This window comes from Myotis lucifugus, unplaced genomic scaffold (assembly GCF_000147115.1).
Source record: "Myotis lucifugus unplaced genomic scaffold, Myoluc2.0 scaffold_237, whole genome shotgun sequence".
NCBI lineage: Eukaryota > Metazoa > Chordata > Mammalia > Chiroptera > Vespertilionidae > Myotis > Myotis lucifugus.
Genome location: NW_005871285.1, coordinates 963,908 through 977,472, shown reverse-complemented (window position 1 = coordinate 977,472; position 13,565 = coordinate 963,908). Strand labels below are relative to the sequence as shown.

The following is a 13,565-nucleotide window of genomic DNA, read 5'->3' as shown; positions in this document are numbered from 1 at the left end:
CTGGGGTTTCACTTTGGCGAAAGTGTGCCCATTGTACCTGTCCAAAGCCAGGGCAGAACATTCTCCAATCATTCTGTGAGTGGATCACAAGGAACGGGCAGTGGCTTGGAAACAACTGACCTTTAATATCTAATTTCTCTAGATAGAAACTCGTGCGTTCCCTCTGACCAAACAGTCTGTGTGTGTGGTGCTGCGTACATCTCTAGGGAGGGTAGAAGTTTGATGAGCTCATAACTTTACCTGTCAATAAGTAACAGAAAAGAGAATGCATTGGAAATGACACCAACTTTCCTTCCCCTTCTTAACTCCACACCCTGCCTACCAAATTGAGTAACTAGAAGGAAAGCCAGAGACACAGATGAGAGAGGAAAGGCCAGGACCGGTGCAACTGACTCGCCCAAGTGCCGGCAGCAAATCAACCGCAAAGCAGGCACTTGGATTCTGCCTCTGGAAGCCTGAGCCCTGTCCCCAAAGAGAGAGCCCTGCTCCCATGTGTTCTTTCGTCCCTTAGCTTGCTCAGCACCAAACGATCTGTTGGTGCGCAGAGCAAAAACATCTTTCAGTAAACACCAGCAAATCTGTTACAGCTGAAGATGTGTGCTGAGTGTCCCGGGGGCCAGTATGATTTCATCTTGCCGATATTAAATAAGAGTCTGGGAGCTGGATAACAATCGCATGCTGTGTAGCAGCTTTGCACCTTCAGGAATTGCCTACAGATAGCAAATAGCTCCGATGTGGCAATGAGGTTTGCCATCTCGCCAAAGCCCCACGTGAGCAATGCGTCCTCGAGCTGGCCCGCGGCCTTGGGTTCCTGTGGAAAGTGGAAGATGGTGCCAAACCTGCATGGGTGGCGTGAATGTGTGAGCCTGGGCACATGTGAATTCCAGCGGTGGGTACATTCACCAGGGCTGCCTGACCTCAGTGGTAAGGCCAGACCAATGAAGAACCAGAACAGTCAGACATGACCGTAGAGAGGCCAGGCCTGAGCCAGTTGCAAAGCTACGAAGGAAGCCACATGTGCCTGTAGGTCCTCCGACATCAGTGTGCCTCCCTAGGTTCTCCTTGCAGACCCAGCGCTTCAGGAACTCAGAGGGTTGGATCTCATGGTATCACAGAAGACACATGGCCCTGGAGTCAGCAGCCCTGTTCTGCTCAGAGCCTCCCTGGCTGTGTGACTTGGTTTTATTAAAAAACAAACAAACAAACAAGCAAAACACTTACCTAACACGTACCTGTGCCAGGCCCTGTTCAAAGCATTTTGCAAAGAATAACTCATTTAATTTTTTAATATTAGCTTATTTAATTCTCATAACAATCCTAACTCCATTTTATAGACAAAGGAATTGAGGATCAGTATAAGTTAAGGTTAAGTAACTTGGCAACTTCCCTCAGAATTTGAACCCAAGCATTGTTATCTCCATAGTCAAAGTGTGACACTCCCTACTAGGGTAGGTGACTTTGGGCAAGTCCCTGAGCCTCTCTAAACCTCAGTTTGCCTACCTGTAAAATAAGCACAGTAATATTCCTCTAGACAAGGAGAGTTGAAGGTTTGTTGCAGGGTTTAACTGAGAAAATGTTAAGGATTTAGCTAGGCACCTACTAAGTACAATCTATATCTATATCTATATCTATATCTATATCTATATCTATATCTATATCTAATCTATATCTATATCTATCTATATCTAATCTATATCTATCTATCGATCTATCTATATGGCTGTGTCTTTCCCTCTGACCTGTAGCTATGACACACTCTGACCACCAGGTGGTAGATGCTCAAAGCAGGAGCTGCCATGATGTGCACTGACCATTTAAAAATAAATGGCACCACAGACCTGATGCCAACAAACCAACACTTGGCTTCCCCCAAGTGGGACACAGGCCACACCACCACCCTGGAGCGACACCCCACCAAATCACACCCAATGTTGCCAAGACCCCATGCTGCAAAATGTGGCCCACAGCCCAGCCACCTTTGTTTGATGGCTGTGGGCGCCAGGTAATGTGTCACGTAGCAACGCCCGTCTTCTTCTCCCTAGCAACTAGCCTCCTTGGAGTTTCTTCAGCCCAGGAACCCCACTTGCTTTATAGCCAGTTGCAAACATTTTACAGTTTAACCAAATGTTTGTGAAGCATTTTCCTGTGCCTCATCTCATTTGATCCTCACAGAAGTCCTGGAATAGGTAGATAGGAGACTTGGGAGAATCCTATTTTCTTTTCATTAGCAAGACGCAAATAGAGACATTAAAATATTTCTTCTAATTAATTTCCTTTCAATGTGCACAAATCGGTGCACCAGGACACTAGTATATAATAAACAATCCCCTTGCGGGGGAGGGTTGCCTTTCATAAATGGGTCACACCCACGGTGAGTCTGGTGGACCTAGACCTTGGCTAATGCCTCACCTTCAGGTCCAGTTATCTTATATTTCACTCAATGCATATTTACTTAATCTCTGAACGAGAAATGCGATGTTACTTTGATTGAGTTGAACAATATAATTAGAACTAAAAAAATCTGAGTGATATGTTACTTTGAGTTACATTTCAATTACAATGCGGTTTCTCCTCTGCTTCCCTATAGTGATTTTTTTTTGTATCTTTATGATTTTTGAAATAGCGTGCCAAAAAAGATCAATATGAGAAACTCAGATAAAAATGCTCTGGACAGTAGGTGAAGAAGTGAGGCTGAATTCCAAGAAGGATCATTATTTTAAAAATAAAACAGAGACACACAGCGAGATTCAATTGCAGGGAAATACAGATTTCACCACAAATGTAATCACTAAGGTGCAGAGACAGTGAGACAAAATCACAGAGTGCTTGCTTGTTCTGCAGCTGAGGGACAAAGGACAGCATTGCCTTGGCCAGCTGAAGACAGATTGCTGCATTGTTCTATTAATTGTGTATCACTTGGCTTTTCCAGACCTTTCTGTGGCAGACCAATCCAGCTCTCGCTCGCCACCTTCTCCCTCTTACTCACGGCTACCTTCACTATCTCTGGGATGGAGGTCCCTGACAAACATACTGAGAATTGTTAATCAAAGTTAAACATGCTGATGGTGAACACCTAATCTAGTACATGATTTTTAAAGCGGACACTAGTTTAAGGAGATACAGTACACTGGAAGATTCTGTCTTTATCCTGGCTTTATTATAAGCCCTATACACTGTTGACAGATCTAGTCTTATCCATGAGCAATGGCCTGCATTGTTTCATTGGAGGGTTAGAAGAATGGATCTCCTGTCCAAATGCACATCGCCCAGCTAGTTCAGTGCCTGAAATTCTAGCATTGGTGCAATTTCCTTAGGTTATTTCCAACAAAGATCCTTTCGCAAGCTGCACAAACCCATGGGTAGAATTGTGAAGACCATCCATCCATCAGTCTTCTACTCAGATTCAGTTTTCTACTCGGATTCAATTTAAAGGGTTGCTGGCAAAGAAGTTGATGTCTCTAGGCTGAGCGAAAAGGGAACATTTTGGTGCTGGGGTATTTGGAAAGAGTTGACATTTTCTTGGATGTCTCCGAGGCCTCATGGGGCTGCTGTGTCAAAGAAAAGAATGCAAGGCACGAGGCAGGGGTGGGGACACAAGGGGGCAGTGCTGTGACTGTGATGCCAAACATGGTCCAGATGGAGAAGGAGAGGGTGTAGAACACGGGCACAACGTCTTGTCCAGGACTCCTCCTGGGAGACTTACTGACTGTGTGTTTTGAGCAGAGCCAGCCCTGTCTCATAATGACACAACAAATCAGAGGAGGCAAGGGAAGTGGTAGAGGTGGAAGGGCACAGAATTTAGAAGAAGCAGTTCTGGGTCCAGGCCTGGCAGTGGCATTGACCTTGGGCAAACCACGTAACCCCTTCCGGTGTGAGACTTCTTGTCTTTAAAAAAATGGGACAAGCCTGTGTCTGCCTTGTGAGACCGCCGGGGAGAATTCAAATAAATAAAACAATTCTTTGTAAACAGCCCTTTGTAAACGATGGAGTGCTCAGAAACAAATGACAAGCCCAGCTCTGCCTGCCCATCTTTCTCACAGTATCAGCCCTGCCAGGTGGAGTCAGTGGGGGCTTCCTCACTCAAGACTCACTCCGGCCAGCCCAGCCGGTGTTGCTCAGTGGTTGAGCATCCTCCACCTATGAACCAGGAGGTCACGGTTCCATTCCCAGTCAGGGCACATGACTCGGTTGTGGGCTTGATCCCCCCTAGGGAGCCTGCAGTAGGAAGCCAATCAATGATTCTCTCTCATCATTGATGTTTCTATCTCTCTCTCCCTCTCCCTCTCTGAAATCAATAAAATATATATATATATATATAATTTTTTAAAAAAGACTCACCCTGTACAGTCCAGACCACAGCCAGCTATATCTTTTCAAAAGCCGCAGCCAGAATTGTGGATCTTGAAGATTGCTGAGCTGTGCATGCTTTGATTCTTGTCTGTGACCCGCTGCTTCTCAACCTTGGCTAAACTTCAGGATCACCTGGGAAGCTTCAAAAAATGCCCTCGCCAAAGCCACACTCCAGGTCAATTGAAGCAGAATCTCTTGGGGAGGGACCCAGACATCAGTATTTATGGAAGCTCCCGCGTGGTCCCAGTGCACAGCCAGGGTTGAGAAGCGCCCTCCTTGCTAAGCGAGAGAAAGAAGGATGCGGCTAGACAACGAATACATTTTTCTCGTAATGTAGGAGGGCATTGACTTGCCAACATTACATTGAGAAGAAGCAAATAGGTCAAAATAAAGAAAGAAATTACTAAAAAGGGTGGAGCAGTGGAGTTGGTGTGTTACAGATCCTTATGGTGATTATTTGAGCAACATAAAGGGTAAGTCTTGAATCACTCTCTTGCCCTTTCATTCTCTTTTTTCCCCTCTCTCCTCCTCTTACCCACCTTGCCTTTTATTTTCCTCAATATCTCCCTCTTTCCTCCCCCCCCTTCTCATTTTACAAAAGGGCTCTGAACTCCTAACAGGCATTGTAACCACTTACTCACAATGTAGTAAGTTATTTTAGGAGTCCTGTACAAATGTTTTCCTGTACTGCTTCTCTGCCCCCCCACCCCCACCCCTACCCCAGTGGCATTCATCAGATTTTTTAATTTTTTTTAAAATTGAGTCTACTTCCCAGCACATCCCGTGTCTGAGCTCTCACGTGTGGGTGAGTGTGAGTGAGTGTATCCTCTCTAGGATTTCCTTTTGTCTCTTCCTGAACATTCTGAAAACCCTACTTTCCTGCCCACACATGCCTGTGCTTGCTCATCTGTTTTCCAGCATGCCCACCTCCTCTCTGAGGCCCTGTCTCTCGGTGGTTGTTTAATCTACCTTTGCTCATTCCCATGCAGGGAGCCCAATGAAGCAGAAGTTCTGGGGAATGGGAGTGCAGGGGAATTTTCATTTTCTGGTGAAGTGACACTAGCTTGACAACTGCATTTGTTTTGACTTTTATTCTTGGCAGGGGGTGGGGGGGATGATAACATTAGAAGCCCAGACTGGAAGATTCCTAGGGAATACCTGGATGAAAGCCCAGTCAGTAAGACCTCACCAGAGGAACCCAAGGCAAGTGAGTAAGAGCACCAGCTTTAGCCCAGCCAGCATGGCTCAGTGGTTGAGTGTCGACCTATGAACCAGGAGGTCATGGTTCAATTCCCGGGTTGTAGGCTGGATCCCCAGTGTGGAGCATACAGGAGGCAGCCAATCAATGATTCTCTCTCATCTTTGTTTCTATCTCTCTCCCTCTCTTTTCCTCTCTGAATGTGAACTGACCTCTCCAATTCCCTCATCATGTCATAGGCTCATGAACTCTTGCTGGCCTGGCCCCAAATACATTTCAGTTTTTTAATGCCTGCATCTCTAGACCATCCTGTTTCTAAGGTCTGAGATCATTCCCCTGATTAATATGTCTACCTACTCACTAGACCAGTGGTTCTCAACCTTCCTAATGCCGCGACCCTTTAATAGAGTTCCTCATGTTGTGGGGACCCCCAATTTCATTGTTACAAATTGAACATAATTAAAGCATAGTGATTAATCACAAAAACAATATGTAATTATATATGTGTTTTCCGATGGTCTTAGGCGACCCCTGTGAAAGGGTCGTTCGACCCCCAAAGGGGTCGCGACCCACAGGTTGAGAACCGCTGCACTAGACTGACTACGTGATTTTTTAAATGGAAGCCCAGACTTGGTGGGAGAAGGAGAAAACCCAGGAAGGTGGCCCACCTCCTGAGAGAAATGTCAAGTGTCTCATTTCCCTTCTTAATTAAATATCCACTGTTAACTTGATTTTTTTCCTGTACCTAAATGAGATACTGCCTTTTTTTATGTGAGTCAATGGAGGGTTCTGATGACGATCGTCCCACTTACTTTAAGTTCTGCCATATGTTCTTTGACAAGCATGTGCTACCTCAGGTCCTCTTGCTCATTTGCAACCAACCCGGGGGTTTTTAACTTAGGCGCCCAGTTCTGTGGCAAGGAGGAGGGGGATGAAAAGAGAATCGATCTAAGTGAACCAAAACCTAATTGGTCAGCAGGGCCGGAGCCCAGCCCGGTGATTCAGACAGCCTCATGCTTTAGACTGTGTGGTAGAGTTTCTCACCCGTGACACTTAGGCCAATGATTCCTTGTTGTGGGGGCTTCCCTTTGCATTGTAGGATGTTTAGAGGGACCCCTGACCTCCACCCACTGGAGGCCAGTAGCTTCACCCCCAGCCCCATGTACGAAAATCAAAAATGTTCCCACATATCACCGATTGTTACTTGGGTGGCAGATTTGCTCCTGGTTGAAAACCACTTTGTCATAGAAACTTAGCCCATTTAATGACCAAGAAAGAAATGTAAGTAAATCCCTAACAGTAATAGTTGCCTATACCTTGTACTCTCTGAGTCAAAAATCCTCTGGTTAGAGGTTAGTTTCTGCTTCTGGAAGCCTGTGAGAGGTCTCCTCTCTTGCCAGTGGTCCATACTGCCCAATTACCATAAGCCAAAGCAAACAAAGGCATGAGAATTGCAGGATTCGAACACTGCACCCATGTCATCCAACATGAATATGGTGAGCCTGTTCCCTGTGACCAGGCTAGTCTCAGGCAAGAAGAAAAGGAGGCAACCATTCAAGGAAAGAAGACACGGGGTGCAGTGAAAAGGGTACGAAACTGAATATCAGGGCCCCCAATTACTAGCAGGGTGACTCTGCACAAAGTATTTAACCTCTCTAAACCTCAGTTCCTCAGGTAAAGATAAGGTTCCTGGAACTCTCTCACATTTTGAAATCTACATAAGGCTCTCATACCAAGTCACCACTCAATGAATTCATTTCCTCCATCTCATTTATATCTCCAACTAAACCTTAAGTATGTAGTAGCCAGGCCCTTGGCTTTGAGCAGAAAACCAAAGACATTTCAAAATTGTGTCCAATTGAGGAAGGCTAGAAGATGGTGCCCAAGTGAGGAGTAAGAATATTGCCTTCTGGATCCCTGGAAAAAATCAGAATACAGCATTTTTTTAAACATAAAATATATATTACCTAACCCTGAGGTGGAACTCATTAGTTAGGAGCATACTCTTAAAAGAATGCGTTGCCATCTGCTCACTCTTACCACTAGGGAGCTCTTACTCCCCGGTGGCAAGAGAGCCCAGATCTCCCAGCCTGCAAAGCTCCTGCCAACTCATTAACTAATGCCTGAAATGCCATCAGCCCACTCAGTCCTTTATACCTTAATTGTGACTAACTTGTCAGGTCCCTTCCTGAGTACAAGTTTAAGCCTAGAAGAACAAAGTAGGGGAGTAATTAATGCTGGAGAGTAGTTATATAATGCGATCATTTGTGTGGTTATATATGTGGATATATATGTACATATAGCAATATATACATGTACGTGTGTGCGGTTATATCTATGTCATGGTATGTGCATCCTTGTGTGTGTATGTGTGTGTGTATCCCTCAACTTCTGTCAAAATAATATTTCAGGAGCCTGTTTAATAGTCATATTCATGCTATTTGACATTTCATCCATGGCAAACCCGAGTCAGCCAGCATAACCACCTGTCCAGAGGTGAAAAGTGGGCTTATTTTGACTACCCCACGTCATTGGAGACCCATTGTCCAAAGCAGATAGAAAGCCTGGTCTTTTAGTAAAGTTCTCTGTGAGAGGGATATGCCTTTCTTTTTTTCCAAGATGGGTGATCCACCAGTGCCCTCTTCCACGTGGCAGACAGAATGGACACCCAACTTGCTGGCAATCGATTCATATAACCCCGGAACACAGGCGGCCCTGGAGCCCTCCAGTGATCTGTGTGCAGTTGCTCAGGAAACTTGAGAGGACTAGCAAGTGGTGTTTGCCCCTCTGATCACGTACACATCTGCACAGATGTGTTGTTGATGCTAAGTCATACCAAATGTCAGCCTTCCTGCAGGCGGGGAGGCAAGGTAAGTCACACCTGGAGGAGCTCGGGAGAATCTAAAAAATGGATTAAAACAATTTCTTATTCCCGGAATAACCTTTTCTTTGCAATGGCAACTTTTTAGTCCTAGGGGCCTGGTATGGGAGTGGGACAGCTGGTGTCAAGGATCAGGGCTGAAGCCTGAGTGTCAGGGGTGTCTTTCCTCTGAGCGAGGCCACCAGATGGGTTGCATTTAACTTGCTCCCTCTGACCCAACCTAAAACACCACCAGGGCTAAGTCTGGGGTGAGAGTGTCATTTGTCATTTGAAGAGACTTTTTTTCTATATAAATATTTGAAACACCTCTACACTCTGGCTGAACTTTAATAAGCTGGGAAGGTACTGCAGATGGAGGGTTAATTCATCATGATTCCCCAGGAGATACGTGAACTGTGGCCTTCAATCCTTTTCAGATGGCACAGGATAATGAGATTAGCACCCTCTGTGGGAAGAACCAAAAAAGAGGTGCTACACCTTTAAAAATGAGATTCTCTTTTAAATGCTCAGTAGTTGGCTTCGAGGGGTCAGAGCAAGTTTCTTGAAGCTGAAAGATTAATTAATTTGAGAAAGAAAAGATTTCAAGTGTCACAGAATCTTAGTTAAAACTACAGATGTCCCTTATTCTCGCCTTCTCCTTTCCCCCTTGCCATCCTCTGAACCCGGAGGCAAGGGGGCATGAAATAATGAGAGCTAAATACCTCCATTTGCGTGGGAAACGTATTGACCTGCCTACAAAGACGCACAATGCAGACATACAGATGCACACAGGCCAAGTGAGAACACAGCGTTCTCGGCCATCATCCCTTCTCCAGGTCTCAGGTTGCAGATTCCTCTTTATAGTGGTCATTCATTACATTTACATGGACTTAAGATCTTCTATGTATGTGGTGAACTAGTCCTATGCTGTGGGGAGGGGGCAGCAGCAGAAAACAAAGCTCGATTTTCTTCTCTCTTTTCTCGGGGCCACATTGAAAAAAAGAAGAAAGCAAGCAAGCCTTGGGGATAGGCGATAAAACTCTGCGGTTTCCAATATCCCAATTTCTAGTGGGCAGGGGAACCTGTGGTTCCGATGTTTGCCAGAAGGGCTTTGCTTGCTTCTAGAAGAGTTCCCTGTAAGCACACCAGCACAGCCCTTAATGCACCAAATCAGAGCAGCTTTTGGCACTGAAATCCAGTAGTTTTCCTATGAGGAGGTTAAATCAGTGGAATCCTAGATTTCTTTCAATTGCCAGAATTTGGGGATTTTTTTTCTCTCTCCAAAAAACGTATGTCTTCTTCTGGAGAGGCCTCATTATTGTAGTTTAAGATGGGAGACACATCCCCAAGAGATCCTTGTCCCTGCTACCCCCACTCCCTCCTCCACCCCCACCCCTGTTACATGCTCTTTAAAACAGCAGCCCCAAATGATTGTGCTTAGACCAAAGCCAGACCCCCTCCTCAAAGTTCTCAAACAAGGCACCTCTCTTCTAGGACATGGCGTCTAAATGGTGTGACATAATGTCATGTTTTAATTACAAACAAAGCAAGATGAAGTTTCCTAAGCTGGTCTGTGTATGGAGTGGGGGAGGGGGGTGGCTGCCCCCCAAGGCTTAACATTTGCAGAGAAATTTGTAGATGATTTCTCTTGAAAGGGCCTCTTAGAAGCAGTGTTGTTAAGCATATGGGTTTCTCTGCAGGCAGAACAGAAATCTACTACCAATCCACAGTTTAAGTAAATCTCAGAGTGATGCTATTCTGCATTTCAAACAGCTGATTGCGCCTCTGTAGGTAGGGGCTGGTGGCATTTGCATTTTGGGAAATGGTGGGGTAGGTCTTTCCAACCCTCCTCCTGCTATGTGGACTTATCTCTTAAAAAAAAAGAGAGAGAGAAGGGAAACAGAAAAATGCTAGTCTGCAGGCTCCTTCAGAGGGGTGAGCCACCTGAGTTTGAGAAAGACTTCTGCACATGGACAACATTGGTTCCGCGTTCACCATCTGCCATCCATGACAGTTTATTTCAATCAGACATTGGCTTAAATTGTTAGCGAGTGAAAGACCCCTCCCATCCAACACAGGCACTCCTCCTCCGCCTCCTTCCCCACACCCCCACCAAGATACCCTTCAATATACAACCTAAATCTGGTGCTGGAAACCTCAGAAGGGTGGGAAGGGGCCATCATTGGTCCCGACAAGGAAAAAAGTGAAACAACACAGGGAAAGCAAGCATTGCACAGAAAGGCTATCTGAGGAGAGGGAGCTTTTGCCCTGGATTAACAAATGAACCCCATCTCAGTAAAGGATTCCAATGGTGACCTTCCCCCCACCCCCACCCCACCCCCCACACATCACTTCTGCATCCTGTCTGCCCCTGACCTCTCCTGCTGCCAAGCATCGCTCATCCCGAGGCAGGATTTTTCTGACTGTTCCCCACAGTAACTAGGAGGGTGCTGTCCCCGCTGAGAGCCTACGCCCGCTGCAATCTTAGCAATGAGCTCCAGAAAGCACAGCTCGCATCGGCAGACGTTTGAATTGTCTCATTCCCCTCAGTCAGACCACAGAGAGCAAGAGCTGAGAGCCTGGCTCTCTCAGAGAAAAGAGTAAGGAAAAGGACACAAACGCTACTACGTCTGGTGACTCAAAGGCATAGGAGAAATAGAAACCGGTGGCGTTCGGGGCTGAGATTTTGAATTGATTTGGAAGATGGTTATATTAAGTGCAAGAAATAAAAAGGTTTCTCGTTCACAGGACAAACTGGCTGGCACTGCCTTCTAAAAGCCATTTGCCGTGATCTCTGCCTCAAAGGCCGAGCAGTGATGCGCAGCCCTCAGGCACCTTTCTCTGGCTTTAAAGTGGCTGGATTGCATTGCACACCCTAAAAATAATATAAAGGGCATGGCTTTTTTTTTTTGGTAAGTCCTTAGTCAGGTGGAGAAAATCAACTTGATAAGCTCTGTTTGTCTTTCTTTATATTGCAAATTGAGTCTGACCACTTTGCTTCTGAATTTATGGATCTTCCCTCTGGCCCCTAGCCATCCCCCTCCCCCTGCCTCCCTCCCCTCCCCCCAGAGAAGGAAATTGTAACTGTTGCTTCTCTTTTAACACAGGTCACAATTCATTTAGGTTACTCCAGTCTGTAAAAACTGTAAATGCTATTTTATTTTTTAAACATTTACCAAAAAAAAAAAATCAATGATTGGTACCTTTTTACACTCTCAGATTCCTGAATATGGACAGATCTTCAAAGGGAGGAAGGAGTCTCATATGAAATTTAAGATAGACTGTCCTGAAGGTTGTGGGGTGGGGTTTTTTTGTTGTGTTTTATTTCATTTTTGTTTTTTTTTAAGACACAATAAAGCTAAAATGTCAAGTCTCTGGGAGCGATCCCCTTACAGTTTCAGTCCAGGAGCGGATCAGAGCTTAGACAAGGAGACCCCAGCCCGGCCGCCCAGGCCTATTTGGTAGCGCACAGGTTGAGAACCAGGGGGACAATCACACCTCGCATTCCCTCGCGGGCTGCTGGTGGCAGGTACAGGAGCCATACTCATTGATGATCACCAGGGCCCCCTCGATGTGGTTGGGTTTGTAATCAACGTAGTATTCCTGGGCAGACATGGCAGCCATCTGATGCATGGTCTGTTTCTGCTTTTGCTTCCTGCGCTGCGTGACAAAGCACTGTCTGAGCTGCCTGAGGCTCGCAGGGAAACACTTCCAGGAGACGTAGAGCACCAGGACCACGATAAGGAAGGAGAAAATGAGGGCCATGGTGCCTGTGACCACCTTGTGGATCTGCACGGCGTTCTCGGCGTGTTCGCCGCCAGGGAGAGCCACCGTGGCCGGCTCCTGCGTGCCGTCGGGCTGCCCCTCCCCGCCGTCAGTGAGCGTGGTGGCCGAGCCGGCGGGGGCGCCCAGGTCACTGCGGTTGGTGAAGGCCGAGAGCAGGTGGTCGCTGGTGGGCTCGGCGCCGTCCTCGCACAGATGGAAGGCGTACACGGCGTCCAGGACGTCCTCGCCCTGCGCGTACTCGGGGCTGGCGCACTGCAAGTTGCCATCGTAGCGCCCCTGGAAGTTGCTGAGCCACGAGGCCAGGGCGCACACGTTGCGCCCGCAGTCCCAGAGGTTCCCGGCCAGGGTGATGCTCGTCAGCGACTTCCAGGAGTTGAGGATGCGGGGCTCGACGTAGGTGAGGCGGTTGGAGTCCAGATGCAGGGACTGCAGGTGCGGCACCGTCTCAAACACATGGGGCTCCATGTACTCGATCTCGTTCCCAGACAGGTCCATCTTCTCCAGGTTCCAAACCCAGTCCAGCGAGCTGACCACGATGGCCACCTTATTCCTCCGTACGAAGAGGGAGTGTAGGGAAAGGAGGCGCGAGAAATGAGCAAAGTTCATCTTGACCAAGTCGTTGTGCTCCAGGTGCAGCTCGGTGAGCTTGAACAAGCCGGCGAAAGGAGTTGCGCGCCAGGCTCTTGAGCTGATTGTATCCGATGTCCAGAAACTTGAGGCTGCGGCAGTCCTGGAAGATGCGCACGGGCACGAACTGGAGGGCGTTGGACCGCATGTGCAGCGTAGTGAGCTTCCGCAGCCCGTGGAAGAGGTCGGGCGCCAGCGCCTGCAGCTTGTTGTAGGAGAGGTCCACGCTGCGCAGGTTGGGCATGGGCCGGAAGGTGGTGTTGGCCAGTTGGGTGATCTGGTTGGAACTCAGCGTGAGTTCCTTCACTCGGCGCAGCTTCTGAAAGGCGTCCCCTTGCACCGAGCAGATGTGATTGTGATCCAGATAGAGCCACGTGAGCTGCATTAACCCCGTGAACTGGCCGGCGCGCAGCTCCGAGAGGCTGTTGTAGCGCAGGGACAAGCCCAGCAGGCCGGACAGGTTGTGGGGCGCCTCGGTGAGGTTGAGCGCCTCGCAGTACAGCAGCCGCCCCTCGCACCGGCACAGCTGCGGGCACCCGCTGGGGGCGGCGGGCAGCATCTGAAAGCAGGCCCCCAGCAGACACCAGACCACCCCCGAGGGCCTCCTCAGCAGCCAGTGTAGACAGAGACCGAGCAGCAGGAAATCCATTAGCGAGAATCTTTCCACAGAGGCTGGAGAATGTCCATTGGAAGCGCTCGGTCAGAAATCTACATCATATTTTATTCCGAGGGAGAGGGAGCGGG

At 47.6% G+C, this 13,565-nt stretch overlaps 2 protein-coding genes across 8 annotated transcripts in view; one reads left to right on the top strand and one right to left on the bottom strand.

Moving 5' to 3' along the window:
• CTNNA2 (catenin alpha 2) overlaps positions 1-13,565 on the top strand; it is a 962,766-nt gene that overhangs the window by 594,701 nt on the left and 354,500 nt on the right. The window lies entirely within an intron of this gene.
• LRRTM1 (leucine rich repeat transmembrane neuronal 1) lies at positions 11,901-13,470 on the bottom strand. The gene is given in 2 exon segments (XM_006110085.3): positions 11,901-12,857; positions 12,859-13,470. Coding segments are annotated over 2 exon segments (1,569 nt in total).